Here is a 27711-nt window from a genome sequence, read left to right on the forward strand (position 1 = left end):
CGCTCTACCCTCGCCCCAAGCCCAGCCTCTGTATCTTTTAACTGAGCCAAGTGGGTATTTCAATACAGAGATTTGCAGAGCTCTCTTCACTGGCCTATGTTTAGAAATGGGCTTATACGACAGCTATAGTTATTGTGTGTTGTTGCAGAGTCAGGGAATGCACATGGTTTATTGTGGAGCAGACAGAGAAAATACTGTAAGTGCTTGCAAGTTTACTTAGCAAATACTGTGCACTTTAATAGTTTGAAATGTACATGGAAAAAGATATATTTTTTTCTAGCTTTGATATAGGTACAAGGCAAGTGAGGGAGGAGAAGACTGATCCCCTATCAAAGGTCTGAGAATAAAGGGTTTCATCTGCTGCACAATTTGTAAACCCCTTTTAGACAAGTTTGTTATTTGTGACACTGGGCTATATGAATATGAATGATGACTTAATACAGATTAAAAACATGGATAGTACAGAGAAGTGTATGGTGTTGTGCACGGATGTTATTGTTGAAGTGAACAACTGACTGTGTTTGAATTTAAAAAAACTAACTTTAACAAATGGTACAGGTATTGGTTAAAAATTGTTAAATTCTGTCACGTGACTGTCGCCTGACAGTTCTTTAAAAGAGTACTTTTGGCTCATTTCATTATAGACTGACTGGAGTCTGTGTGTTAAAGTTAAAAATTCAAGTTTGAAGTTATATGTCAGACATATACAGTACAGGACATGTTTTGTGCATGGTTGCATTTAGATTTTAGCATTGTATCTAGGTGGGATAGCACCTCCCACCAGGTGATTTGTGAGTGTTGACTGTGTTGATTTGTGTGTGTGTGTGTGTGTGTGTGTGTGTGTGTGTGTGTGTGTGTGTGTGTGTGTGTGTGTGTGTGTTTGTGTGTGTGTGTGTGTGTGTGTTAATCTCAGTGTGATCATAGAAGCTTAGACTATGCGGTGCCATGGAACATTTGAAAGCAGCTTTTTTATGGCCTTGAGTCCTCATTTGGTTTGATAGTAGGTAATGTGATACAGGGGGTTAAGCTGTATTATAAAGCACAGCACATTAGATGCTCCTCATTTTCCTCTCAAAGAGCATCTTGATCATTTAGCTTAGCAGTCCTCCATGAAAAATGATTTATCCTCGGGTACACATTTTTATTGATGTTTGTGTGCACATACATCAATTAAAAATACTGAGTGGTAGCATTGTTGCATAAACACATTGAATTCTGATATATATATATATATATATATATATATATATATATATATATATATATATATATATATATATATATATATATATAATTGTAGGACATCAGATACAGAGTGAATGACATTGGTAGTTATTAATTGAGAAACATAACAGGTAATGTACAAGTAGTTTGGTTTAATATAACAGCATCATCTCTTGAAAAAGTGTGTTGCTGACCAGTCCTGCTCATAGGCACAGCTTGTCCTTATCCTAATAGTTACCAACCCTTCCCCCATGGAGAGGTCACTGCAAACAGGCATTTACAAGGCCTGTTAATCTGTTGAGAGATTGATGAAGCCTTATCCAAAACACCTCCTTCTTTTCGCAAAACAATTTGCTCTATTTTTTTCACTCTGGAACACTTTTTTATTTACATTTACATGTAGCTTTAGTCACTCCTGCCCAAAGTGAGGTACAAAACAACAACAACAAAAAAAAAACAAGCTAACATAAGCTTACATAATAGATTTAGGAGTGGATTTTGTCTTGAAAAGTAGATTTGTGTCAGTATTTTCATAAATGCACACCCTGTGTCAGGTTATAGCTAGTTACTTGACTGTGTATGTCTATTGTCCATTACACTTAGACATGTGTGCTGTGTTTATTATGTGCAGGGAGTTACACTCTGTACCTGCACTGCCAGGTCCTGTCCTGCACACAGACACACAGGCAAACTGAAGCCAGCTGGCTTTGCAGAGAGTCTGCCATCTGTTCTGATTTATGTAAGACTATTAACCCTGGACTAGATTGGCTCCCACTAGCTCCCACTAGCCTGCTAGCAGAGTGACTAACAGCTAAGGTAAATTATCAAAGGTAATCTTCCTTTCACCGGTGTACAAAGTGTAGACAGTGTTTTACAGACCCCCTCATTTTAGAGTTGATGGTTGACCATTCTATGAAGTCAAGTACTGCAGTCCCCCTCTGCAAATATATTACAACATGTAAAAGTTTCCAAATTTTCCAGAATATATGGAGCTATATAGGGAACTTTATTTGACAGTGGATGCATTTAAGTTGACACTGTACTTGCATTTAAAGGATGACGTCATTGATTTTCAACTTGCTTCTTATGGTTCTAGTTTTGGTACTACATGAATATGAATTGAGTAAAATGTCTTCTTTCTGCCTTCCCTATATAAGAATATGTCTTTATTTCTAGCAATAAAATTCTTCCAGATGATGTATTCTGGAGAAACAGGTCCACCAAAACTCCAAACTCTGTAGTACGATCAGATGACATCATCCCAACTGTGGTGACAGTGTTCAACTATGCGTACACATAATAGCTACCTGGCATATCATGCATTCCTTGGAAGCATGAGAAATTGACATTGCGTGTGTGTGAAATGCACATAACTGAGGGGTAGAAAGTAAATTCAGCAGCAGTTTTGGATGCACACAACAATGGCCACAAGCATTAAAGAGAAACTCATAGAGCTTGTCTAGCTTACATACTATCTACAATGCCGCAGCTCCCATGATCTTAACATCAAACAAATCATAAGTGCCTTGAGCGTAGATATGGTTTCCGTTTACATTGTGCAAAAGTGGAACATGACAAGGAAGATATTTGGACCTCAACCTGTCCTCTAGTGGACATACCTTTCACTTAGCCCTGCAGAAAAACACAAAATATGCACATAATTGGACTGCTGCATTCACATATGTTAGTATAAAGTATATGCGTGGCTTTAGTATGAACAACCATCTTTCACTTTGCAATCACAAATAAGAAAAAAATTTTGTGTCTTGTTGAGAAAATTTTTGTTGCAGTGATTATAGAGTCGAAATATCATAAAAGTAAAATACACCTTAGACCATTTATGCCACATTGATGTCAGAGGAAAATACTGTAATTATAAATAAGTCACATAATGTTGAGTTTACACTGCAGATTCCAATGGCAGAAGTTACAATATAGTATAGTTCAGTCTTTTCTGTCAGCTTAAATCAAAAACATGTAACTTCATATAACAGGTTAACCATATTCAAGTTTACTGAACTCATAGTTTTATACCAAGGCTCAGCAGTGTTGTACCTGCATGAAATGCATATTTCTAGCAGGGCCGCGGACTCCAGTTGACCCATTAACACTAATGGCGGTCACAAGTCTTTTGTAGGTGCTTGCTTAAGTGTGACAGGAGTGTCAGAGATGAAGGGCTAGAAAAGCACTGAAAGTCTGAAAATCTCATGCCCCCCTTCTGATTAGCATGTTGTTGACTTGCATTAGGACTGGGGAAAAGCAGAGAGCGGTCAGGGGAGACATATTTAATGCTTGTGAAGTAATGGGGCTGAATCAGCAGATAGCTCCACTGGGAGCCATTAGTCCAGACATGTGTCATTAACCCTTTCCCTGGCCTTAGCACCACCCCCACTCACTTCAACCTCTGCCGTGAAGACCAGAGCACTATTTCAGGTAGTGCAGATACTGTAGAGAGAGGGGGAAGGGTTAAACCGGCACAGATACACACTTTAATTTTCTTCATTGCCTTTGTTTCTAGTTTTTTCACTGCTTCCCACCTAACTTGTGTGCTTTTTTTCATTTTTTTTTTCAGTTTTTGTTTTCTTCATATCTTCATAGCTTTTTGTCTCTGTGTTGTTTTTGTCAGTTGTTAACACAGTATTTTATTAATAGAGGTGAAGTTATGCTCCCTAAAAAAAATTCTCGTTCTGTGTACTGAAAATTCTCAACCTATAGGCTTTAAAGGTGACATATAAGAAGGAAATCACATATAGACTTTGGTCTTCGTATAAGTTACAATGGTTCTAATAGTCCATAGTAGAAAATAACAATATGTCAAACTTCAAACCACTCCTTTTAGCATGATGCACATTTTTGCTATCTAGCCACATTTGCAGGATATCGCAATTACTCATGAAATATTTTTAAATATGCAGCTTCTATTTGCACAGTGGGAAAACAAAGTACATACCATGTGTTGGTACCTAAAAACCCAGTTCTTGTAGCTTCCTGTGCCCGAGGATCAGACCTACACAATGTGATGGAGAAAGTTTGGATAATCTTTCCTCACAGAATGCCTCATTTCAGCCATATTTTAGGATACCATGCACCCTGATTTGTGTATGGTAAACCCTTTAACTGAGATACGTGTTTAGTCTTTACCTCACTAAGCATTTTGCGTTGTGTCTTTTGAGTCACCTTAGTTTGGTGCATACTTCTAGGCAGAATAGTCAATATTTAATCATCAGAACGTCTAACTCTAGACTCATGAATATGTAACTCCCAGCTTTTGTATAAAGGAGCAGCTCTTGATTGTAGTTCTTCTGAGATCTCTTTTTTGTAAAGTGTGATTTAAATGTGTGAACATGCTCAGGTAATAGTCAAAATATTTGTATTTGTTTTTTCATAAATCTGTGTTGCTGTAACTCCCACTTCTAATCTTGTTTAATTGATTGGAATTCTGTGTTTGTTTTGTATGTTACCATTTAGATTGTTCATATTTGATCTGACTATATTTTAAATCATGTATATGCATTCATACTGATAACTCCAAACTTACCAATATAATTTTTGCTATAAGTTGCTTATAACAAATGGAAACAGCTCAACAAGTGTTTTTTTTTTCTGCACTGAAAAATTGTCACTAGTGGATGCATGATAACTACCATAGTTCAACCTGAATACAACTGCAATTCTGTGAAATGGACAATACCTTACGATTTCAGCAGCTATAGTAAGTACAGTGTATGGGTGAGTATCACTTTAATTGTGCAGCAATTATAGAAATAGCAAGAAACAACCAATCAAAGGTTTATAATCATAGGGTTTCTCAGAATAAAAATGTCCTTGCCTTAAAACTTTTTTTAACATGGCCTTTTTACATGTCTCCCTATGTTAACTATGACAGCAGGGCAACAATAGAGAGAAGGGGCAGGTCCACAACACCTGCCAGCCTTAATGGTAAACATATGTCAAGAAATGCACACAGTAAGGAGGAGGTACAGGGCAAGAACACTCCTTAGGAGGTTCTAAAAAGGCTGTGTGTTCGTAAATGAGCTGCAATTTTTCAGTGCATGCATGCTGTGTGTGCAAATGTGCAGTTCTGTGCAGAACTGTCAATATGTCTGTGTAAGCCTACCTACAGCGCAGTGTGCACTGCAATCCCAGGCATCCCAGAGTCACCTAAATGTAACTAACATGTCTGTGTGTCTGAGTCACATTAATGCACAGTACATGTCAGCACACACAGGACACGTGTGTGTGTTTTGCTTGGTGCTCAAATTGATCATCACAAGCCTTGGCCTTTTGCCATGATACAAGTACGCATGTGGGCGTGTATGTTTTTGTCTCTATCACAGTTTGTACATAGACTTAGAAGTGCAATTATGCATTATTGTTTTATGTATGTAGTCTGTCTATATAAACTCATTGAATATTTGATGGGTCTCCCCCTCTTTCCCCCCGTCTTCATCTGAGTGCTAGACGTCATGTCTGCCACCTTCTCTCTGGCCACAAAGCCACCCATTATGGACACAAGTGGTTCACTGACCAAAGAGAGGATTTGAACCAGCCCAACCTTCCACATTCCCCTTTCCCCACCTAAAATCTTCATTTTGACCTTTTATACAGTCTCTGGGTTTGCTTATCATTGCTTCTGTATCATTTCTCTCTCTGCACAAACCTTGAATCTCCTACCAGTCTTGTCTAGTAGAATCACTTGGCTACAATTTACTGCCACTGACTAATTCTGGTTTACCATGACTCCTATACTCATAATGATCTCTCCTCAGCCCCACTACATCTGTTCACCAGCCTCGCATCTCATATCTGGCTTTTTTTGTGGGGAAAAAAACAAAACAAAACAACAACTTGCATTTGCAGAATGATGAAATACACTTGTTCAAATGGTGTCAGATACTATGTAGCAGAGACATTTTAATAAAAAAACACATTTCTTTATAGATCTCACAATACAGGGATTGTGTTTTATCTTATCATACATTATTGCCACCATCAAATAATTTAGAAACTGTTGAATGGTAGCAGTGTTGTTGTTCTCTCATTGTCCTGTGGGGCTTACATTTTTATGATGTCCTCTTTCAATGAAGAATGTCCTGATGCGTTTTTTCTCTTCACTAGTTTTGGCTTGTAAAGAGAGAGGGAATAAATGCAACAAAGGTAGGTCATGCAGAGATAGATGCAGAGATCTTAACATCTGGGTACTGCTCTGGAAAAGAGCAGTGTTCTTGCTTTTCCTCTGCTCGCACAGTCTGTTCATCTCAGGAGAGCAATAAGAGCCCAATGTGTTAAAGGCATTAGGTAAGCATAGATCCAGCAGTGCTCTTCGGGTCAATATTCTATGTCCTGCTTCATTATGGTCTGGTGTATACATTCAGCTAAATCTTTGAGCCACGATCTATCTATCCTGCACTGTCCCATCCTTCCCTCTAGTGTGCTTTAATGTGGAGTGGGTCATCTCAAAATGTTGATGAGAGCGCTCATTATTGTATTGGTTTATGCAGGCGCATCTCGTCTTGGGTTTAGAAAAGAGAAAAAAACCTGCTATATACAATGATTGTACTTATATAAAGAGGCTACAGGTTACACAATTTCTTATTCCCATTTTTTTATACCAGTTGTGGTCTTGAGCGGTGTGTGTATGAGGCAGACAGACAGACCAAGAGATGGAAAGAGATCAAAGCAGTGGGCCTGTAATCTTAGCCTGCTGACTGTTACCTCCAGCCCTGTTAAAGGCAACAGAGAGGAAATAACGCCACACCTCACATCCCACAGCTGCATGTGTGTGAGGCAGCGAACATACTGAGGCCTTTTCTCCAAGATCCACCGCAGCACTTGGCCTGCTGCACCACACTTGTGTCTCCATCTCAGGCAGGCAGCGCTAGGCTAACATTAGCAGTTTTCTCTTTCTCTTTTCTCTTTCAAGGAGCTTTCAGTTTGAATGCTTTTGTGTGGAAGGTCACAGATGAAAAACCTCTAGCTCAACCCAGATCAGCCAATCAAATGTAAGAGGAAGATCACAGAGTGCCAAGTGTCAAGAGATACCAGTTGTGCACAGCGCAGAACGATAACTGATATCTGGATGGGACTCTCAACCTAGCTACAGCCTGGCCTCATGAGTAGTCGTCCTGGAAAATAAAAAATCAGAAATCTTCTAACTGCTGGAAGATCCAGACTGTCTCAATTGATTCATTTTAAACCAGAGCACAAGAATGGGTTTTTTTGTCGTGGTACTCCACAGAAGCGTTTGGGGACTAGATTGTGGAAAGACAATAGTGGGAGAAGGAGAAAGTACTGGAAACAGACAAAAAATAAAAGGATTACATAGGGAAAAGGGGGAATACCTCCAGGAAACAGGCTGCATATCTCTCAGTGGTGTCTTTTGCCATAACTGACTGTCAGAGCCAGTGCAGAGTCTGGCTGATGTAGCACAACACAAAAGGGAGAAGAATACTCTTTACTTTGTGCGTGTTAGACCTTCTTTCTCCCTCTCAGACTTTACCTCTTTTAATCAGTTTTCTTATACAAAGAGCGGAGGTCTTGCTAATCAGTTTTTTGGCTTCAGTGTGAGGGATAATATATAAACCCTAACTTTTCCTCCTCATACTCCTACCCTCTGTGTATGTAATAGATGAGCGTAGCAGAGTGTATGTTTACGAGCGCGAGTGCTGGATTTGGCAGGGCTGAGCGCTCCTTCAGTGTCTCACAGTTCATCACAGTTCAGTGACTGATTGACTGGGCCTCTGTCTCTAGCAGAGTTTACATTATGTGCACACACACACACACACACACATATGCACTCATAGATATACACCTTAACCACTGCTCTTCTCTAAGCTTCTTATGGTTTCTAGTTCCTAAGCTCCCTCCCAGGTAATTGTTTAAGATTGTAGATAAATATCTGTGGCCATTAACCATATTGTTCTTGTTCCTCTGTCTCTCTCCTCTTGCCCCCTTCTTCCAGTGGTCTTATGCGTTAGAGAAGCCCAATACAGGCAGCGTGTTCAGCTTGGCCTGGTCTGCAGATGGCACCCAGTTGTCAGGTGCCTGTGGCAATGGGCATGTCATCTTTGCCCATGTGGTGGAGCAGCACTGGGAGTGGAAGAACTTTGTGATCACCCTTACCAAGAGGCGGACCATGCAGGTAGAGAGCTACACATACATCCACATTTAAGTGTGCTACTTATCAACCCTCAACTTTTCAGTGTTGTGAATGAGAATGAGAATGATCATTGTGTTTTCATTCTCCAAGCCAACTAAGAAACTAAAAACTGCAAATTAAGCATATACAGTACCTATAAAACATATTCACCCCGTTGAATGTTTCATCCTCTTACTGACATTATAAATCAATCATGGTCAATAAAAGTTGGAGACTTTGGCAAAAATACTCCAGAAAATGAGTGAAAACAGGTTTCTACAAAGTAATAATACAAATATTTAAAGTGAAATCAGTGTTTGCATTAATATTCACCCCCTTTAGGTCAGTATTTGGTAGATGCACCTTTGGCTACAATCAAAGCATGGAGTCTGTGTGGATAGGTCTTAATCTGGACACTGGGATTCTATGCTATTTTTCTTTGCAAAAACTGCTCAAGCTTTGTCAGGTTGCGTGGGGATCGGATGTGGACAGCCCTTTTCTAGTCCATCCACAAATTCTCCATTGGATTGAGGTTTGGTTCTTGACTTGGCCACTCCAAAACATTCACCTTGTTGTCGGTAAACCATTTCTGTGTAGCTCTGCTGTATGCTTTGGGTAATAATCTGGCCGGAAAACATATCTTCTCCCAAGCCATAGTTGTCTTGCTGACTGAATAAGATTGTCCTCCAGGATTGTCGCATTTATCTTACGCGCTACCTTAACAAGCCTTCCAGGACTGGCTGCCAAGAAGCATCCCCACAGCATGATTCTGCCACCACCATGTTTCATAGTGTGGATGGTGTGTTCCTGGTGATGTGCAGTGTTTCGTATGTACCAAACATAGCTTCTTGTCTGATGACCAAAAAAGCACCATTTTGGTCTCACCAGACCAAAGAAACCTCTTCCACTGGACCACGGGGTCTTTCACATGCCTATTGGCTAACTCAAGTTGTGAATCAACATGAGTTTTCTTCAACAGCGGCTTTCTTCTTGCCACTCTCCCATAAAGATTTGACTGGTTAAGAACCTGGGCAACAGTTGTTGTATGTACAGTCTCTCCTATCTCAGTAGCTAAAGCTTGTAACTCCCTCAGAGTAGTCTTCAGTGTGTTAGTGTCTCTCACTAGTCTCCTTCTTGCACGGTAACTAAGTTTGTGTGGACCGGCTGTTCTAGGCAGATTTAGAAATGTGCCAAATGCCTTCCATCCATTTCTTGATGATAGATTATGCTGAATTCTGGGGGATGTTCAGTGTCTTGGAGATTTTTCTGTATCAATCTCCTGACTTATGCTTTTTAATGACCTGATGCTGGGAGTGTTCTTATATTGACATTTATACAATATTGAATATCCAGTGACTGAACCTTCCAGACACAAGTGTCTTTATACTGCAAGCACTCACACATTCACTGCACTCAGGTGATCCCCATTTCACTAATTGTGGGACTACTAGCACCAAATATCTGGACCTCTGTTGGATTAGGTCAGTCATTTTAATGGGGTTGAATATTAATGCATACACATATTTCACCTTAAATATTTTTATTTTACTGACAATTTTTTTAATCAAAGTCACCAACTTTTATTCACCATGATTAATTTATAATGTCAATAAAAGGTTGAAACATCCAAGGGGGTGAATACTTTTTATAAGCACTGTATAAACACAACACGGAAAATTTCAACACTGTTACATTATCAGCAACAGTTTGGGTTTCAAGAAGATCCAGTGTATTTTCTCCTATTTTAGCAAGTTTGACTACTTGCAAAACAGTCAATTTGTGTCATTAAAGTAACCAACAGTAATGAAAGATCCATCCAGAGGTAGTGTTTTTGATTACTAATGCCATTGTGTATCTCTAGCAGTACCTCTTTTGTACCCAATACTCGGAAAAGATACAACAGTTCTCCATTTTAAACTTTGTAATCCATTATTGACTGTCATGTAATAATGTAATAAAATTAAACATTTAATTTAATTTAGATCTACAACACAATAAGGGAGTCAGAATATGTCCTGAAGTGACAAGCAAAGTACTGCAATGGCATAGACGAGCTGTAAATAGATTAATGAATATACTATGAAGCAAGTGCTTCCTAGGCCATAGCTATTTGTGGCCATATAGTAGGACCCTCCTAGTGTCTAGCCTTTCAATGACAATGACCAGTCTGTCTAGCTGCCTCCATGGCTCTACTTTCTCTACTGTTTAAACTCATGCTAACCACATGAGTTACACACCCAAATGCATACACACACACACACACGATACTCTCAGACAGGAATACACACGCACACCTACAGAAACAAGGTCATAGTAGACATGCATGTGTGTGACTTTATGTATGACATGCACTAATTTACCATCGAAATCTTTACTAAGTGCAGTTTGTGTAAACTACACAAAGTTGGGTAATCAGCCATTTATTTCCAGCCTCAGCTTTTCTGTCTTCCTCCTCCCTCTCTCCTTCTTGCAGTCGGTTTTAAAAACGCACATCTGCCAGTGGTTTGTGAATCAGCCAACTAAATTTACCACCTTGTGGTCAAATGTTTTTTATTCCTGGTTGTGTTGCATGTAAATTTGGCTCACTGGAGGGAGTAAAGGAGGAAGATTTGTAAAGCTGTAAAAATAACCCCACCTTTCACCTGGTGCTGGAAAAGGCCCTTTCACTCATTCACAGAGAGAGCTAGAGGGACATATTTATCCTTGCAGGTGAAAAAATGAGTACCAACCACTGCTTGCACACACTTTAAACAGTAAAAACTGCTTTCTCTGACCACAGTTGCCTACATATACTGGGATATACTGTTGTCTGTTTCCTGCACATATTAAAAATAAATACACTCCACTGTGTACGTGACTGTGTTCAAGCCTCTTTTAGTAAAGCCAGTGTCTCAAATAATTTTGCCCTCTTTTATTTCCTACTTCTTTCTCAGGTGAGGAATGTGATGAATGATGCAGTGGATGTGTTGGAGTTCAGAGATCGAGTCATCAAAGCCTCTCTGGCATACAGTCACCTAGTGGTTGCCACTTCTCTCCAGTGCTATGTGTACAAGTCAGTAGCCCACTCCACCTTTGCATGTCTCCCCCTGTCCTTTTATCACCAATTTACACTGGAATAAATTTTCTCATCTTATGATTTTTAAAACTTTTCACATATGTTAGGGTTTTGTGCAACATAATGCTCATCTTTTACATGTTTTCACCAAATCCTAACAATTATCTTTGAGTCCAATTGAAATATACAGTAAGCATGTCAGTAGAAAGCTTTCTTACTGAGTCTGCTGAGTCCTACTGAGTCAATTCATTAGATTACATCTATGAGATTTGGAAAAAGGTAGGTAGTTTGAGGTGTAACTTCTGCTTGTACACATGTAGGACAAGGCAAGAACACAGAAATGTGCAAATGACACTAAGTCTGTTGAAAAAGTATTTTTTGCACTATATATAATGATTGTTTGTGTTAGTCCTTGCCCAAAACATTTGTATTTACATTGTTGAACATGCTTCATAAACCTTAAACTTTCTGTTCTTGTCCCTGTTTTCTTCACACCTCTGCACTTTTTCCACATGTAGCACTTTTTCTACTAGATGTCTGGTTTTTCATGTCTTTTGCTCTGTGTGTTTTTGTGGCAGCTCAAGAAACTGGAATACTCCTCTCATCTTTGATCTGAAGGAAGGAACAGTCAGCCTCATCCTGCAAACTGAGAAGTGAGTCTCTGTTCCAGGAGCACTGCAGCAAGACAGAGAACAGGCTGTTGGATCAGCTTCTCTAATGCTTCATTACTCTGTTCTGACCACTCATCAAGTAACAAACACACACGCACATGCACAGGGTCTGTGCTCTAGCTTAGCCCATCCTGTCATACAGTAAGACCGAGAGTGAAACCACTGGGGGAAATTAGATTAATATGGAGTAGCTCTTGTGCAATACTCAAGTGCAGAGTCCTTAACACTTAGCACAGAGCTAAATACGTTACTGGCCACTCACAATTCAATTTGACGACACGTGCCGAGTAAGTTAATGCTCTGTTAATGTAAATACATGTTAACCTACTAATGTCTGTTCATTAAATTTTATCATCTCTTCATTCTCTCTGTTTTCTGAACATTTCTGTCTGTTTCATCTCCCTCTTTTCTTCCTTTCTTAACTCCACCTACTTGCTCACCCACATGTCAAATCATAAACACTAAACTAACTCTGGCCTCATTCACTGTTTCGTCTGTCTTGTCTATCCCATCCAGACATTTTCTTCTAGTGGATGGAGCAGGCCTGTATACCTTCTCCTATGAAGGGCGACTGATATCATCCCCCAAATTTCCCGGTATGAGGGCTGACATCCTAAATGCCCAGGTTGTTTCGCTTAGTAATGACACCATTGCCATCCGAGACAAGAGTGATGAAAAAGGTGAGGGAGCCTCTGTTGCAGCTGAAATGTTATATATAGGATTTACTGTGCTTTTAATAAATCCAATGTTTCTTTTTCCTCCCCAGTCATCCTTCTCTTTGACGCCCTGACCGGAAAAGCCCATGGCGATGGAAAACCCCTGACACACAAGGTGGGTAAACCTTTAGCTTTCTAAAGTTGGGACTTAGTTTTTGAAGTATATTTTACTTCCTTAGAGCTTTTATTTGGCTAGTTGGACAATTACTCAGGATGCATGTTACTTAAATTTTCACTGAACAAAAGTTTGTTAAAATGCCTTGATATTTGGCTTACTGTCATTAATTTTAGTGTACTACCTATAGGTAGGCTTCTTGTAACTAGGTAGATTATTTACCAGAATTACATAATAGATTAGAAATAGCTCTGTTAAAGACAAGAACATGTAGATGAATTGTCATTCTCACAGCCTGTTTTCTTAAAGTAAATTCAAGATTCAGTTCAAGATTTATGAAACTTTATTAATCACAGAGGGAAACCGTTTAGCCTTTTTATAGTTGCTCTAAACTCATACTGAAAGAAAGGAACCACAACCAAAAAAGATCCACACCAACATAAAATCAAAATAACAGCAAAACAGAAAACATAAGATGGATGAAAATAGGTAAAAAATATGACATAAAAATTAATTCTGCTTATTGTCAGTTCCCCACCTCCTTAAAGAAGGGGGAGGAGTTGTACAGTTTAATGGTCACAGACAGAAATGATCTCCTGTGGTGTGTGTAGAGGGTCCAGCTTCACCCCTAGAACAGAGACACTCCTTCTGATCAGTTTGTTTAGCCTGCTAGTGTCTGCCAACTTCATGTTGCTGCCCCAGCAGAAGATCACACTGGCCACCACAGACTCAGCGAGCATCTGCAGCATGGTGCTGCAGACATTGAAAGACCTCAGCCTTCTCAGAAAGTACATGTGGCACATGAGCATGTACATGAGCCTTTTTATACAGTGCTGATGAGTTCTTCTTCTTTTTCCAATCCACTTTGTTGTCCAAGTACACTCCCAGGTAGAATCAGAAATGACCTCCACCTCCTCCCCCTGTATAGAGAGAGGTGTAACAGGACTCCCAGATATTCCCAGTTCCTTTGTTTTACTGTTGGTTGAGTCCACACCAGTCCTCGAAACTGTCCACCACTCCCTGGTACTCTGTGATGCCTACCCCCGGATACATCCTACAACTGCATAGTCATCGGAGAACTTCTTAAGATGGCAGGACTCTGAGTTGTACCTAAAGTCTGATGTATACCGAGGGAGAGGAATGGAGACAGAACTGTCCCTTGTGGAGCACCTGTGCTACAGAACACAGTGTCAGACACAGTTCTGCAGGCGGACATATTGGGGACTGTCGCTGAGGTAGTCCATGATCCATGAAACCAGGGGAATGACAACCTGCATATTTCTTTTTTTTTTTTTTTTTTTTTAGCAGCACAGGCTGGTTGGTGTTAAATGCTCTGGAGAAATCAAAATACATAATACTTACCCCAGGCTTGTCCAGGAGGGTGTAGGTGTGATGGAGAAGATGTATGATGGCAGCATCCCCACCAAGATGGGGTTGATAGGCAATCTGGAGGTGGTCAAGTAAGGGTTGGACCAAAGGTCTGAGGGATTCCAGGATCAGCCTCTCAAAAGTCTTTATAATATGCGAGGTCAGAGCCACTGGTCAAAGCAATTGTTGTTGTTGTTGTGAAAGTGGTAACATTAAAGCATAAGTGCCCTATTTATGTAACTTATACTGGCGTAGCTAAATTAAAAAAAATTTCACTAAAATGTTGTACAATAATATTTAATCTATCTAGACCCAGCCTGCACTGTGCCGTTAAGACTGTTCCTTTTTGCCTTCTATATGAGTCAGCTGTGGATGTTGATCAGTATGTTTTTACCTGGAACCCTTAAGCTTTTATTAAAGGTAGTAATTTCATCTAAAGAGACTTAGTTGAGGGGAACAATGTTTTCAGAGTAAGTGCCTGCGCTAAAAATATACTAACACATATCCAGAATGGGGAGGGACAATAAAGACAGAGGGGGAGAATGGGGGAAGGGCTTTGGAGTCAAGCTAAGAAGACCAAAAGAAGGAAAGAATTAAAAGAGAAGGAAAAAGAAGTGGAGGTAGCAGCAGTTACTGTTTGTCAGCATGGCTTTGTCTGCCAGTACTCCACAGCCCCAAGACTCTGCACCAAAGCCAACTGGCTCTGGCCAGAAACACACACACACACACACACACACACACACACACACACACACACACACACATACATACATATACCCACTCAATGTCTCTCTATTGCTTTCTCATACGCACTCAATTGGCAGAAAGGCTGCTAGGTCATGGTATAAACCACTCTCCTGCATTTACTTTCTTTGACTGCTTTTTTTTTTTTTTTTTTGTTTTTTTGTCTTCATGCCATAATTTACTTTTCTGTTCCCTCTTTCATTGTGTGTGCCTGTGTCTCTGTATTTATGTGAAGCTGGAAGTGGTGGAGATAGCTCTCGACCAGTGTGGCCCATCCACAGAAAGGAAGATTGCCCTGATAGACAAGAACCGTGACCTCTACTTGACTTCTGTGCGTAACCTTGGGAGGGAACCCAAAATCTGCAAAATTGGTGAGACTGAGAACAGGGAACGCTTTGCAAGGAGTGTAGTGAATCTTTTTAATCTTTTTTATACTACACAAAGTGTAGCTAACATACAGAATGTTGTATGTGTGCTCTGCCCTATAGGTAGCATGGTTCACAGTTTGGCATGGAATGATGCTGCTAACATCCTGTGTGGAATCCAAGACAACCAGCTCACAGTGTGGTACTACCCGAGTGTTGTGTTCACTGACAAGGAGCTGCTGCCAAAAACACTGTACATTAAGGATGGCAGGTAGACAAGTCATTTTGTTCTCTCTTATGGTCTGCCATTATAACCTTAATAGCTGATAATGTTCACCAGAGTGATAAGTTGAGTTACTGTTATGCAAGGTCTAGGTTACGTTAAAATTAGAAGTGATCAATGTCTGTTGATTTTCATGCGAGCAATCATGGAAGAGCAGTAGTACAAAAAGACAAGAGCTGAGAAGTGGGATGGAAGCAGCTTTTTTTTTTTTGTATCTTCCAGCTCATTCCCTAAGGTACAACACATAGTGCTTTAGTCACTTCTTTTGCCAGCAACTGTCTGACTGTACAATGCTTCCTGCCCAAAAGTCCTCAACTTCAGCCAGCACAGGAGGTGCTAAGGCAGAGTGCCTGCACCAGCTATACAGACAGTGTTGGACTTTTGCATGTTTCTGCTACAGTAACCTAAACATTTGGTGTCACTGTTTTGTTTCTTCCATTGTACTTACTATAAATTACATTCATTGTATGCCATTTACAGTTGTTTGTGAATCTTAATTTTTTACCCTTCTTTTCCCGAGGCATACTTTTCAGACATCATACATACACACTTTGCAATAATAGGTGACTTATATCAATATAACCTCAATTTGTGTGACTATTTTCCATTTTCATTTTTTGTTGCTGTTTTTGTTGTTTTAATTTTACTATTTTGGTGCTCCAGCAGACAGATTTTTATCATGGGTGTCACCACACTATACAGCTAGTGGCAAGAGCTAATAAATAAACAAAGTCTCCACTTCTACAAATGTGTCTCGGTTTTAAGGACGTTTATGATGGAAGGCAGGTTGGACCAAGTACTGTGCAAGTTACAAAAGCAGCACTGTCAGTATGTTATTTCATCAATTCAGCAAAATTGTATATGTGGTGTGTTCACACAAATTGCTCTTTGTATTAGAAATTCTGGCACACATACATGCAAACTTTCAAAAACTGCAGCGTCAATAAATTTTTTGTTGTATTCTTAACGGCTCAATCCATCATCCTGTAGATGCTATCATGTTCAATCAATTTTACTTACTTCTAACATATTGCATTGTGCCATATATGTTATTGAACAGTCTATCTTTTTAGTAGTTTGACATAATCTGTAGCTACAAACAGCCAGTGAGAACGTTACATTTTGTGTTTTCTGTGATTTTAACACTGTGAGGATGTGGTTATGTTGTATGTGTTTGTTCTAACTTGTCTGTGTGTGTGTGTGTGTGTATTTGTCACCTTCAAAGTGAGTTCAGCCGTTCACCCCACATTCTCAGCTTCATTGGCACCAAGGTGACATTACGCCAAGGAGACGGTTCACTGGTTTACAGCAGTATACCTCCCTATCCAGGCCTCCTGCATGAATACAGCACCTCTGCACGCTGGGAAGATGCACTGCGCTTATGTCGCTTCGCAAAGGTAACTGACAGTGCCATCATATCTCTATTAATATGTACTACAGTAATGGTTACACATAGTTCCTACCTACCTGCTCTTAGTCTTAGTCTCATTGTTTCATCTATTTAAAGTTGGAATAAAATCATATTTTGTTTTTATATGTATAATTTTTTTGTCTTTTCATTAACTAAACACAATATAGCATGACATATCCTGCAGTCTATGGCTCTGGTTCAGCATGTTCCAGTGGTGTTTGCCACATGCATGCATGTATGTATGAAACGGAGTGAGACAGAATCTGAAATAAGAAGGTAGTAGACAGGTTTATGGGACCAGACCAGCAGGCTTTAATTAGCCCTCAATTAGCCTGGTGACACCATTTACCGGATTTAGCCCCCACCATACCTCACTCATAAATACACACACAACTATATGAATGTGTAAATTCTCCACGCGCATATACACACACACTCTGAATGCAGTGTGGGACTGTCTTTCTTGGCCCATGATACAATAACCACAGTCCCGGATAAATTGATGCTCGTAGCAATCTGCAGGGGTGGGACAAAAGGGATTGTGAGAGAGAGGCTGTGTTTAAGAGCTTTTTTCTAAGCTCCTCCTCTTCCCCAGTTTCTGGTAAAAGTTTGGTGGCATTGTGGCTTTTCCCAGAATCACAGTTTTTGTCAGTAAGCCCTTACCTGATGGGAGATGATACATGAAATATGTTCCGAGCTATGCACCCAAACAGGTATATACAGTACATGGATACCATATAACATTTAGAATCTAAGACTGCTACGGGCACAACAGAGCTCTCAATCTTAAATTGTCATAGGTATTCAAGTTTATGACTTCTGGAAGTGACTGTCAGTGTTTTATGTCGTTTCCAGAAGTGTTTTCCAATTACAACTGTTTGTTGTAGTGATGGGCATTTATTAAAGGGGGAAATTACAGAGTGGTGACTCTAGTGTGAAGTTTCTCAACAGTTGACCAATCTGTGGTTGAGGCTTCATTTTAATGAATGCAGCTGCACGGAATAAAGCGATGACACATTTATTTACATCCATGGGTGTTGTGTTTCTGTGTGTGTCATGCATGTTTTCTCAATGGCTTGGAGCATGACTACAGTGAGGTCTCCCAAAATATGAGCAGGACATAAAGAGGTACTATAAAGCTACCATAATCACCCTTTCCCTATGGATATTCATACACACACTTCAAACTACTGCCGTTTCCATCATGCTGATTGATATATTTGACTTTGTATTTTAAATTTTGTTAATGGAAGTTGCATACTGTATGTTCAATTAATATTTAACATATATTTAATATGTATATTTAAGTGCCCATATTATGCCCCTTTTTCAGGCTCAGAAAACAGGTCCTTGAAGTCCCCAAAATGTCACTGTACACTGTCATACTGAAAACCATGTAGATTTTAGAGAGCAGCAAGTCAAAGAGTCTGATCCCTTCCTCTATACCCTCATTTGCAGACCCGCATGTGAATACTGTGAACCATGAATGGAAACAAAACAAAGCAAAACATGGAGGCACTATGAGTTACCAAAGACACAGCCTTTGGTAGCAGCAGACACAGCTGAGCTGCACTAAGTTATAACAGTCTGATAAACATGCTACTTTGCCACCATCCAATTCACCACTGCCATAAGAAAAGCTTCACAAGATTTCTCTGGCTGTCCCGCTCTGTAACATGCCCAAAAAAGTCTCTTGCTTCGGAGTGTGAGAGATGCTAACATTTGCCATGTAGGCATTAACATGACTGTGCATCTTAGGTGGCTACATTTAACAAGTGAACCTAGTGAACAAATAAGATAAACCATTAGTTGTTGGTAACATGGCTTGAAACTTTGTATAAGGCCCATGTTTAGGTTACAGACAATCAGAATCAGTCTATCTTTGAGTTGTAGCGCTTAAATTAATCCAGTATTCACTGGATATTCAGCGTACACCCATGGGAAGTGGGAACCGCTCCAGCAAAAACAACAAGACAAATACTCTGTGTTTCGGGCTTCAGGACTTTGCCTGACATTCAGGTTTGGGTTGCAGACAGTGAGTTTATCTTTGATCTACAATCTTGAAATTAATCCAGCAGCCATCAACGGTAAGAACTAAAACCTTGTCTTATCCCCCCCAATTACTCTTTAAACACCATTCTCATTGTGGGGATTGTAAAATGTCCTTACTTTGTAAAAAAGGTCCTCAGTCCAGTGGTTAAAAATTCATACTGGTCCTCACAATGATAGCCATACAAACACATATACTGCTTGACTTGCTGAAAATAAATCATCCACAGTTTGTTCAGGTCCAGAAAGGATGAAGGAAGAAGAGAGACTTGTTTTGTTTGTCTGTATATCCAAAAATTGAGCAGTGTCTGAACAGGGATTGGCTCCTTGACACTTGACAATAGTTCATTTTGAGTGCAAAATTTCAATGAACCACTCAGGGACTGAAGAAAATGTTAAAAAAAACAAACAAAATAAATAAACGGAACTTGGATAACAGGCATTTAAAGCACAGTAAAAGTAGCAGCCTTATGAAGTCTTCCTCATTTCATTTTCTCAATGACTGTGCAGCACACTTTTGCTTCTTAGCATTACAGCATGGTTTACATATTTACCTTAACATGTGAAGTGTTTCATGAAGATATGGTTGTGATTTTGTGTTTTATCCATAAAAAGTAGTGTCCAGGTCATTGTGTCAGATGTCGGGTGCGATATTGTTAACTAAAAGGTTTGCTGCTTCTGATCACCATGCTCTGATCACTATAGGACCAGTCTTTGTGGGCATGTCTTGCTGGCATGTCCATGGCAAACAGGGAGCTGAGTACAGCAGAGATGGCCTATGCTGCCATTGGAGAGGTAAGAGCATAGTTTGTTTAATTCGGAAGAATTTGTTGTTCTTAACTAGGTACAAAATTGAGTATTCAAAAGTAGCTGGATAGTGTAGTGGTAGGATTTCTGTTCTACATGCAGGAGACAGAGGTTCAAATCCCAGCCATGGCTGACTTCCAGTAAGGGCTCCTTAGGCAAGACTTCCTTATACTTAACCTGACTTTGCCTTTTACCTTGTATCGTTGTTCTGTGTGTCATAGTTGCTTTGGATAAAAGCATCTGAAAAATGACTAAATGTAAAGTCAGGGAAACTTACGAAGATAACTCATTCATAATCTCTTTTTCCTCTCTGCCTTTTGTCTCCCTCTCTTCTTTCAGTTACCTAGGGTGCAGTACATCAACTTTATAAAGGAGCAGCCATCTAAGGAGTCGTCTTTTGCCCACATGCTGATGTTCAGTGGTCAGGTTCAGGAGGCTGAAGCCACTTTGGTACAAGCTGGTCTCATCTACCAGGCCATACAAATCAACATTGACCTTTTCAACTGGGAAAGGTACAACACTTTTTGTGGCTAGAAGGAAATGGACTGTCATTTGTGAAGATGATTCTTCTGAACCTCATAAGCATTGTTTTAGGAGAAGACTAAAATGAGCTCTGAGTTAAGGTGGAGTACATTTGTTTATGCAGAATGGATGTGTATTTACATCTTGTCATCTTGTGTTCAGGGCACTGGAGCTGGCAGTCAAACACAAGACCCATGTGGACACCGTGCTGGCCTATAGGGAGAAGTTCCTACAGAAGTTTGAGCGGAAAGAAACTAATAAGAGATTCCTGCAGTACGCTGAAGGAGTAAGTTAGAACAGCCTGTCTGCTGCACTGCATCAGCTGATTTGCACAGTGATCACTTTACAGTTGTGCAGGATTGCTTTCTCCAATTTTATCCCATGGGATATTGACTTTTTATACAGTGCTTATACAATTCTACTTACACTGCCTTTACATTAAACTATTTCATAGTCTGGTGCCTCTTTCTGCAATTAGGATGGGACCAGGATCAAGGGAAACAGCATGAAAGCACTTGTCAGGCCGGCAGCACGATTCTCTTCTTTACCAATGCTATATTTATTCAGTAGGAGTTCACCTTGTCTTTCTGTCTTTCTGCCAGGTTGAGGTGGACTGGGAGAAAATCCAGGCGAAGATAGAGATGGAGTTGTCTAAAGAGAGAGAGAAAGCTGCTAATGCCTCTGTGAGAAGCAGCATGGCCCCCCGACGTTGAGGTTCATGGGACTTGGCTCTAAAATATCAGCTTTGCAGAAGTTGATTCCCATGTGTGTTTTGGTGAATATTGGATTGTTTAGCTGGACCTCAGTGTGATTTGGAAAATTCTCTACTTGATTTGTATTCTCCAGCTCAAAAAGTACATGAACATCAAGTAATAACAAAAAGGAACATTTGGAGATGGGAAGATTAGTAGCCCCTGAAGAATATAACACTTGGCCTTGACTTACACCACAATTCTGTGGCATATGCTGTGTAACATGTTACATTTGCCCATCAGTGTGCATGACATTCTGTTACTATGGGTGTGGGATTTAACGTCTCATAAGGGTATCTGCATTACTCAGCAACATCTCCATTATATCCTTACTGTCATGAAAATCTCAGTGATTTTGCTGTGTCAAGTTCAGAGTTGTCAAAATGAGTGTGGTCATGTATTTTGCTTTTATTTTGCAAACTTTCTTTGTCAAGTGTGTTTTATATGGATAGATATTTTTGCATTTTTTAATATTCAATTAATTGCCTTCTGTAAACACTAAAGGGAATATATCACTTAATAAAACTGATGGAAATGCTGTATATATTTGGCAAAGGTTTTTTATTTTACCTTGCTTTCTCTCCCACTCTGAAGCAAGGAACAACATCATAGAGTATCTTTAAAATATTTTTTCAGCTTTGCACTTCCACCCGGAAAGTATTTCTGGATGCATGTGTGTGTTTTAGAGTCCCAATATATCCACAGTATGTACTTCTTTTTGAGTTATTCTTGTATTTCCTTTTCTGCTGAGGTGTGAAACCAACTGCTTGCCATGCAGCTCCACCCACTGGTTGGCAGAAGGCCAGTACATCAGTGGACCATTATAGACCATCCATCTCCTCTAGTGGTGGCTCAAGAAGGATGAAGGAGGGAGAAAAATCGGTTTTGAGGCTCTCCAAAACAACTGCTAAACCATATCGCGAAGATGGATAGACATGATAGAAAGTGATCGGCATGATCCCTGAAAATGTGAGTGGCTACACATGCTGAAACATTAAAGAAAAACAGCAGATGTAGGGAAAAAATTATCCATGGGTTCACTGTCTTACTATTTCTTTTTTCTCAGCAGCATGCACTTGTAGCCACCTCTTGCCTAAGTCTGTCTGACTCACTGACTTTCTCTTGTTGTACTCCCTCCGTCAGTTTTCTTTCCAGGACTACTCACTGTGTGATGAACCACAGTCATCCAGAGCAAACACCATTAATCAATGGAAAAACTTATCAGTGAAGAGTCGAGTTTCACGTGCATTAACCGCTGAAAGTGGCCACACACGTCGAAAATGACAAAGAATAAGAACAAAAAAGTCAGACTGCCAATCTTGTTTATAATAACGACTATGGACTAAGTACTTGTTTCATGTTGTTGAAACTTCAAAATACCAAATGGATTTGGTGCTTTCATGAAACCACAGAGCTGTGTACTGATATTCAATGACTAGCAAGTTCTCATATATTAAATTAATGGCCAAACACTGCAGCTCTCCTCAAAATATACTTCCTGGATATAATGTACAATTTATGAGGAGAGTAATGCTCATTGATTTGACCTTTAGAGTTGATCTATTCTTTGGCCCTGTGAGTAATAGAGTAACAGGATCACTGGCACAGATTTTAATGTTGCTTACGCCAAATCCATTTTGTGTGAGTGTGCATGTGTACCATTTCTCTGTCTCTGTATCCGTGTGCAGATCAGCTTTTTTTCTCTATCCCTCTGTTTATGATGGTGCACACACAATATATAGGTAATTTCTTAATTTAAGAATATGTCAGACTGATGCATTGGTCTCTCCCATTGTCTTTGCCATCTCTCTGATGGGTTTGTTTCATTTTTTTCAGCCTCATGTTGGACCTCATGTTGAGAGTCACAGTGAACAGCTACCATATAAAAACACACAGAAACACAAAGAACCACCTACAGGACATTTTATCTGCTTGATAAAATTGAAAATATCTGTAATTCCTGAAAGGCTAATGCCAAAGTTTTGTCAAACCCCTGAATTAAAGCTAAAGTCTTGACGAGAATTACTCACTTTTTATAGTATTTCATTTTAAATTCACTGTGGGTGTGTTTAGGGGACAAATTCCAAAAAAAGTTGTTCCATTATTGATGGATTTAACTGAATACCACTGCCCTATGTCCTGCCAATGGGTTGTCCCAGCACTACATTATCTGATTAAAGTTTAATTCTAGGAACTGAAGAAGGCCGGCCATACCCTCTGCTCCCAGATTCAGTCACAACTAAGACATGGGTTGACAGTTAACTAAAATTACGTTAAAGAAGAGAGAAACACAAAATGCACACCTCTTTTTGGTTTGAAAAGCTCTTATACATGGCTTCATTCACCTTAGGGTCCCATGTTCCACCTTATCTATCCATCAGTGGGTTTTGAGCATGGATTTAATGCTTTTAAGTGCAAACTCCATCCACCCACAGATTTCCCTCTGGAAAGGAAAGCCATCAGTGTTGACTACTGTCTTTGCCATCATGGTCTGGCATTATTGGATTACACAAGCCACCACAATCACACTCAGACTTTTAGTGTCGGGAGAACAAGAGGAGGTCAAGGTCTCTAATTGTAAAGTCTAGTTCTGTGGATACAAATGCTTTTGTAGTGACTTTTTGTTTTGTATTTCAGTAGCGAAATGTAAGACTGAAATTGAAGTTTTATTACTATGGTAAATACTAATGGTTTGATGTGCTCCCTGTTGTTGCGCTGTCCCTACTGTGAATGCATTGATCTTTCTGGTGGCAGATAAACACTTTGGAGCCTCTCTGATAAATCAGGGTAGTTGATTTGAAAAAAAGAGAGTCCACTCGGTGCTTTACACATGCTAGTATCATCAAGGAGCTAAATAAGGCCGTGCAGTAACAGCAACAACACTGCCCTGTTCAGAACGAGTATATACATTATGCTACTTGGTGCCATGTATAAAGAAAGTGTCTGAGCTGAAATGATGAATTACCTGATTGGTCGATTGACAGAAAAATAGCTTTTTATTTTGGTGACAGGTGATTCATTTAAGGCATTTTTAGGCAAAATTGCCAAAAGCTCACTTGTTCCAGTCTCTCAGATGTGAATATGTCAGGTCTACTAAGTCATTATATTTTTGTCGGTGAGACAGAACTTGTCGTCTTGGGCCCTGGGAACCTATGTTAAGCTGAATTCAGATATTTGAATGCAAATCATGTTTAATTGCAGCCCCTAATGGAGATTCTCTTTGCATTTTACTTGTCTTGTTCTCGCCCTGTTAATGTCAAAGTAATGTTAATGACAAATGAGCCTTTTTCAGTGTTATAGTGAGACATTTTAATGGACAGTTAATGGCAAAAATACCTATAGTTTTATTCCAGGGAAACAGGCCTTTAAGCCTGATGCAATGAGTTGTGTGTAGAGAGGGTTTAGTTTTCAATTTGTAGCAGCAAAATAGGCACATCTTGTCTCATTAGCCAGAAATCCAAATTAGCAGGGGACAGTTATGATCACTGTACAAGTAGATCTTTTTTCATCTTGAATCCACTCTTCCAGATCAAATTAGTTAGTGCCTCCAGTCCCGATCTCATCCTTGTTTCATATTAAGCGTTCCCTTTGTCTTTGCTTTTTCACGGCCCGAGCTGTACAGCATTAGTTCTGCTTGTGAACTTGTCTGACATGTTATCATCAAACTGCAACTTTGTTTCTTGGCAGTCTTTGCCATATCAGCATGCCAGCTGTAATCTCTGCCATTGTTTTCACAATTCTGAACCTGGGAGACACTGATACATGTAGCCTCAGGCAGCAAGGCTCCCAGGATCAGCACAAATTGCGCTTCTCTGCCATGGCTTCAGCTTTTGCAGTAGACATCAGACATGGCTCAGGTCTCTGATAAAACGCTCATCTATCAGCTGCTAGGGAAGAGTGTGTGTGTGCATGTGTGCATGTGTGTGTGTGTCAGTTCCAGAGACGATTGCTTTCATGCTGATAAGCTATAAATGAACTGGCTTTAACATGGGCTGATAAAGAAATGTGTGCCTCAGAGAGTATTAGCATTGATATTCATCCCTTCTCTCCCTTTTTTTTTTTTTCCAGCCCGCATTTGAGGTTACTGAGAAAAGAAAATCTAAATATTCCTTCTTTCCTATGCAAATTGAATGAAGGAGAAATAAAAGAATAGCAGGTCTTTCGGCTCCAGCAGAATATTTAGCATTAGGAGTGGAGAAAGGACCAGAATATGAAAGAGAGAATGTGAAAAACAGTTTCACGGTGCCACTTAAAATCGAGGGGCTGAAGTAAAACTTAATGCGATTGTGCCAGAGTCTAATTAGCTGTCCGAGACACAATTGGCGTCAATTTCAGCCGCCTTCGCTTACTTGATAATCTCCTTTCCTTCAACCAAGCGTCCATTTGCATACAAAAGGAGAGTAATCCTCTCTGATCTCACAGAACACGAACTGTTTCTCAGCCTCCTTCTTTATTCGGAACATTCAGGATTATAATTGCACTTTAGAGTTTATATCTCTGCAAGATAATTACCCTGATGAGAATCAAATGTTGTTAGATTATTGTCCCTGTAGCTCTCCGCAGTCCCTGTTTTCCTCACACTGAGTTCCGACATGTCCTTGGGTTGTGTTGCGGTGCTGGCACCTCCAGGACATCACGTCTCTGGTCTCCGGTTCCCGGCCCCACTGCTCTCACTACACCCTGACCGCCCGTCCCGTTTTCCGACAGCAAGTTCTCATCCGACCGGTCTCTGTGCATCTCCTGCATGCTCTCCTCATACGTGGGCAAATATTTGACCTCGTCGTAGGCTGGCAGGTTCGGGGAGGTGAAGTCCCCGAGGCTGCACTCTGGGTACCGGTCCAGCAGGGAGTCCTGGGACGCTGATGCGTGCCCGTGGAACAGGGAGGGCTCCTCGCTGCGATCGTGGTGCGGGTGCCGGCGGGGCCGCGGGCAGATGACCCGCTGGATGAAGTAGCCCATGGCAAAGAGCAGTAACAGGATGAGGATGCCCGACAGCTTCCGCGTAAACCAGCCTACGTTGTCGAAGAATATGTGGATGGGGAGCTTGCAGCAGCCCACCGTAGAGCTGGCGCTGCCATTCCCGGTGAGGCTGGGCGGGCAGCACCGCTGGCCATCGCCGCACTGGCCCTCCCCGCAGAGGGCTTGACAAGCGGAGACCAGACACGCCGAGAAAAGGGTGCCAGTTGTCCCGCACGCTGTCCTGCCTCCGCCCAGCACACGGGGGATCATTTCTGGATCTCCCAGGATGGAAACAAACGCACGTTGCGGCTTCCTCTCCGTGTGATGTTAAAGTCCGCGGTGCTACAGGTCTGCCTTTCCCTCCAGCTGTGCACTAATCATGTGCTCTGACGGCCGCTGCAGCGCAGAGCGGGACAGCAGGTGCTCCCCACCCCCGCCGAGAACGACCTGTCTGCTGTGGTGCAGGCGATGGGAGTCGGGCAACATCTGTGTCTGGAGGGAGCAGTGATGAGTATCATGAATAGTCTTACATCATTATTACGACGTTTGATCAGTGTCCTATACCAGCACAGACGACACAAGTCCCCATCACTTGGCACCGTGACGCTCAGCTTCACCTGAACTGTACTCCCCAAGTGGCTCATGACATGAGCTGTAGTGGAAGTAGAAAGTAGCACAACATGGAAATACTTCAGAGCGAGGATCTCAGATCTGTACTTAGTTACAGCCTACTTTCTAATGTACTCAGTTTAAATCTGCCAGTGGGCAGCAGCAAGTCCCCATGCAATGATTCAAACCTGTACCTTCACCCAGTCCTGGACACTGGACCTGCCAGATCTAACTAGTAAGGGAGAACGCCTTTAATATAAGACACCAGCAGATCTACCCATCTCATAAAAAATGAATAAGCCTAGTTCTTGCAATATGTGTTGTAATGGCCCCCCATTAGCAGAGTGTCTGGATTCACAGTAGTCCAGCATCACCCTAGAGAACCATGTGTCTGCAGCTTTGAACATAACCATAAAACTAAATCTCCGGCTTAAACGATGGCCTCTTTGCGCAATGTGTTAATTTACACCAAAAGATGTCCCATTGGACAACATCCAAGGTTGACAGACGGCTCAGTGAGCTGCTCTACAAGTACTGAATATTAACTGATTAATTAAACCAGTCTGCAGAATGTGTTGTGTCACAATGAACAAGTGGCTGTATAAATAATTTACTGCAGTAGTTGTATAGATTGGCCTGGGTCACGTTTCAAAGTCGTATGTTCTAAATGGATCTGAAAGGATTATGACTTCTTTTCCTCAGTGAATGGGATTTATGATATTAAGACAGAACAGAGACAAATACAGCCTGTTACCATATTTTCAATTTTATTGATGAGAAATGGCCCCAACAGTCTCCTGTCAGGCCTTTATGGTTTAAGTCACGTGTCGGGCCCTTTTAAATTACAGGAGCATTCACCCCATCCTGTCTTCACGTTACTCTTTGTCGCTAATTGCCAGTCTGTATTCCTTTTCGTTCCTAAA

At 40.6% G+C, this 27711-nt stretch overlaps 2 protein-coding genes across 2 annotated transcripts in view; one reads left to right on the forward strand and one right to left on the reverse strand.

The window, feature by feature from the left end:
• Nucleotides 1–21776, forward strand: part of ift80 (intraflagellar transport 80 homolog (Chlamydomonas)) — a 39041-nt gene extending 17265 nt beyond the window's left edge. Inside the window, exons 9-20 of the mRNA XM_026369349.1 lie at nt 8186–8365; nt 11296–11414; nt 11996–12070; nt 12605–12768; nt 12855–12919; nt 15267–15402; nt 15520–15667; nt 16905–17076; nt 19845–19934; nt 20286–20458; nt 20631–20754; nt 21071–21776. Of these exons, the coding sequence (XP_026225134.1) occupies nt 8186–8365; nt 11296–11414; nt 11996–12070; nt 12605–12768; nt 12855–12919; nt 15267–15402; nt 15520–15667; nt 16905–17076; nt 19845–19934; nt 20286–20458; nt 20631–20754; nt 21071–21181 (1557 nt within the window). The 3' untranslated portion in view covers nt 21182–21776. The remainder of the gene's footprint in view (nt 1–8185; nt 8366–11295; nt 11415–11995; nt 12071–12604; nt 12769–12854; nt 12920–15266; nt 15403–15519; nt 15668–16904; nt 17077–19844; nt 19935–20285; nt 20459–20630; nt 20755–21070) is intronic.
• A 3696-nt stretch (nt 21777–25472) lies between these two features.
• LOC113174864 (uncharacterized membrane protein C3orf80) lies at nt 25473–26449 on the reverse strand. The gene has a single exon (XM_026379046.1). The coding sequence runs from the start codon at nt 26447–26449 to the stop codon at nt 25796–25798; it is 654 nt and encodes a 217-aa protein (XP_026234831.1). The 3' UTR covers nt 25473–25795.
• Nucleotides 26450–27711: the final 1262 nt, after the last annotated feature.

The sequence above is a fragment of the Anabas testudineus genome, chromosome 13 (assembly GCF_900324465.2).
Source record: "Anabas testudineus chromosome 13, fAnaTes1.2, whole genome shotgun sequence".
NCBI classification, from domain to species: Eukaryota; Metazoa; Chordata; class Actinopteri; order Anabantiformes; family Anabantidae; genus Anabas; species Anabas testudineus.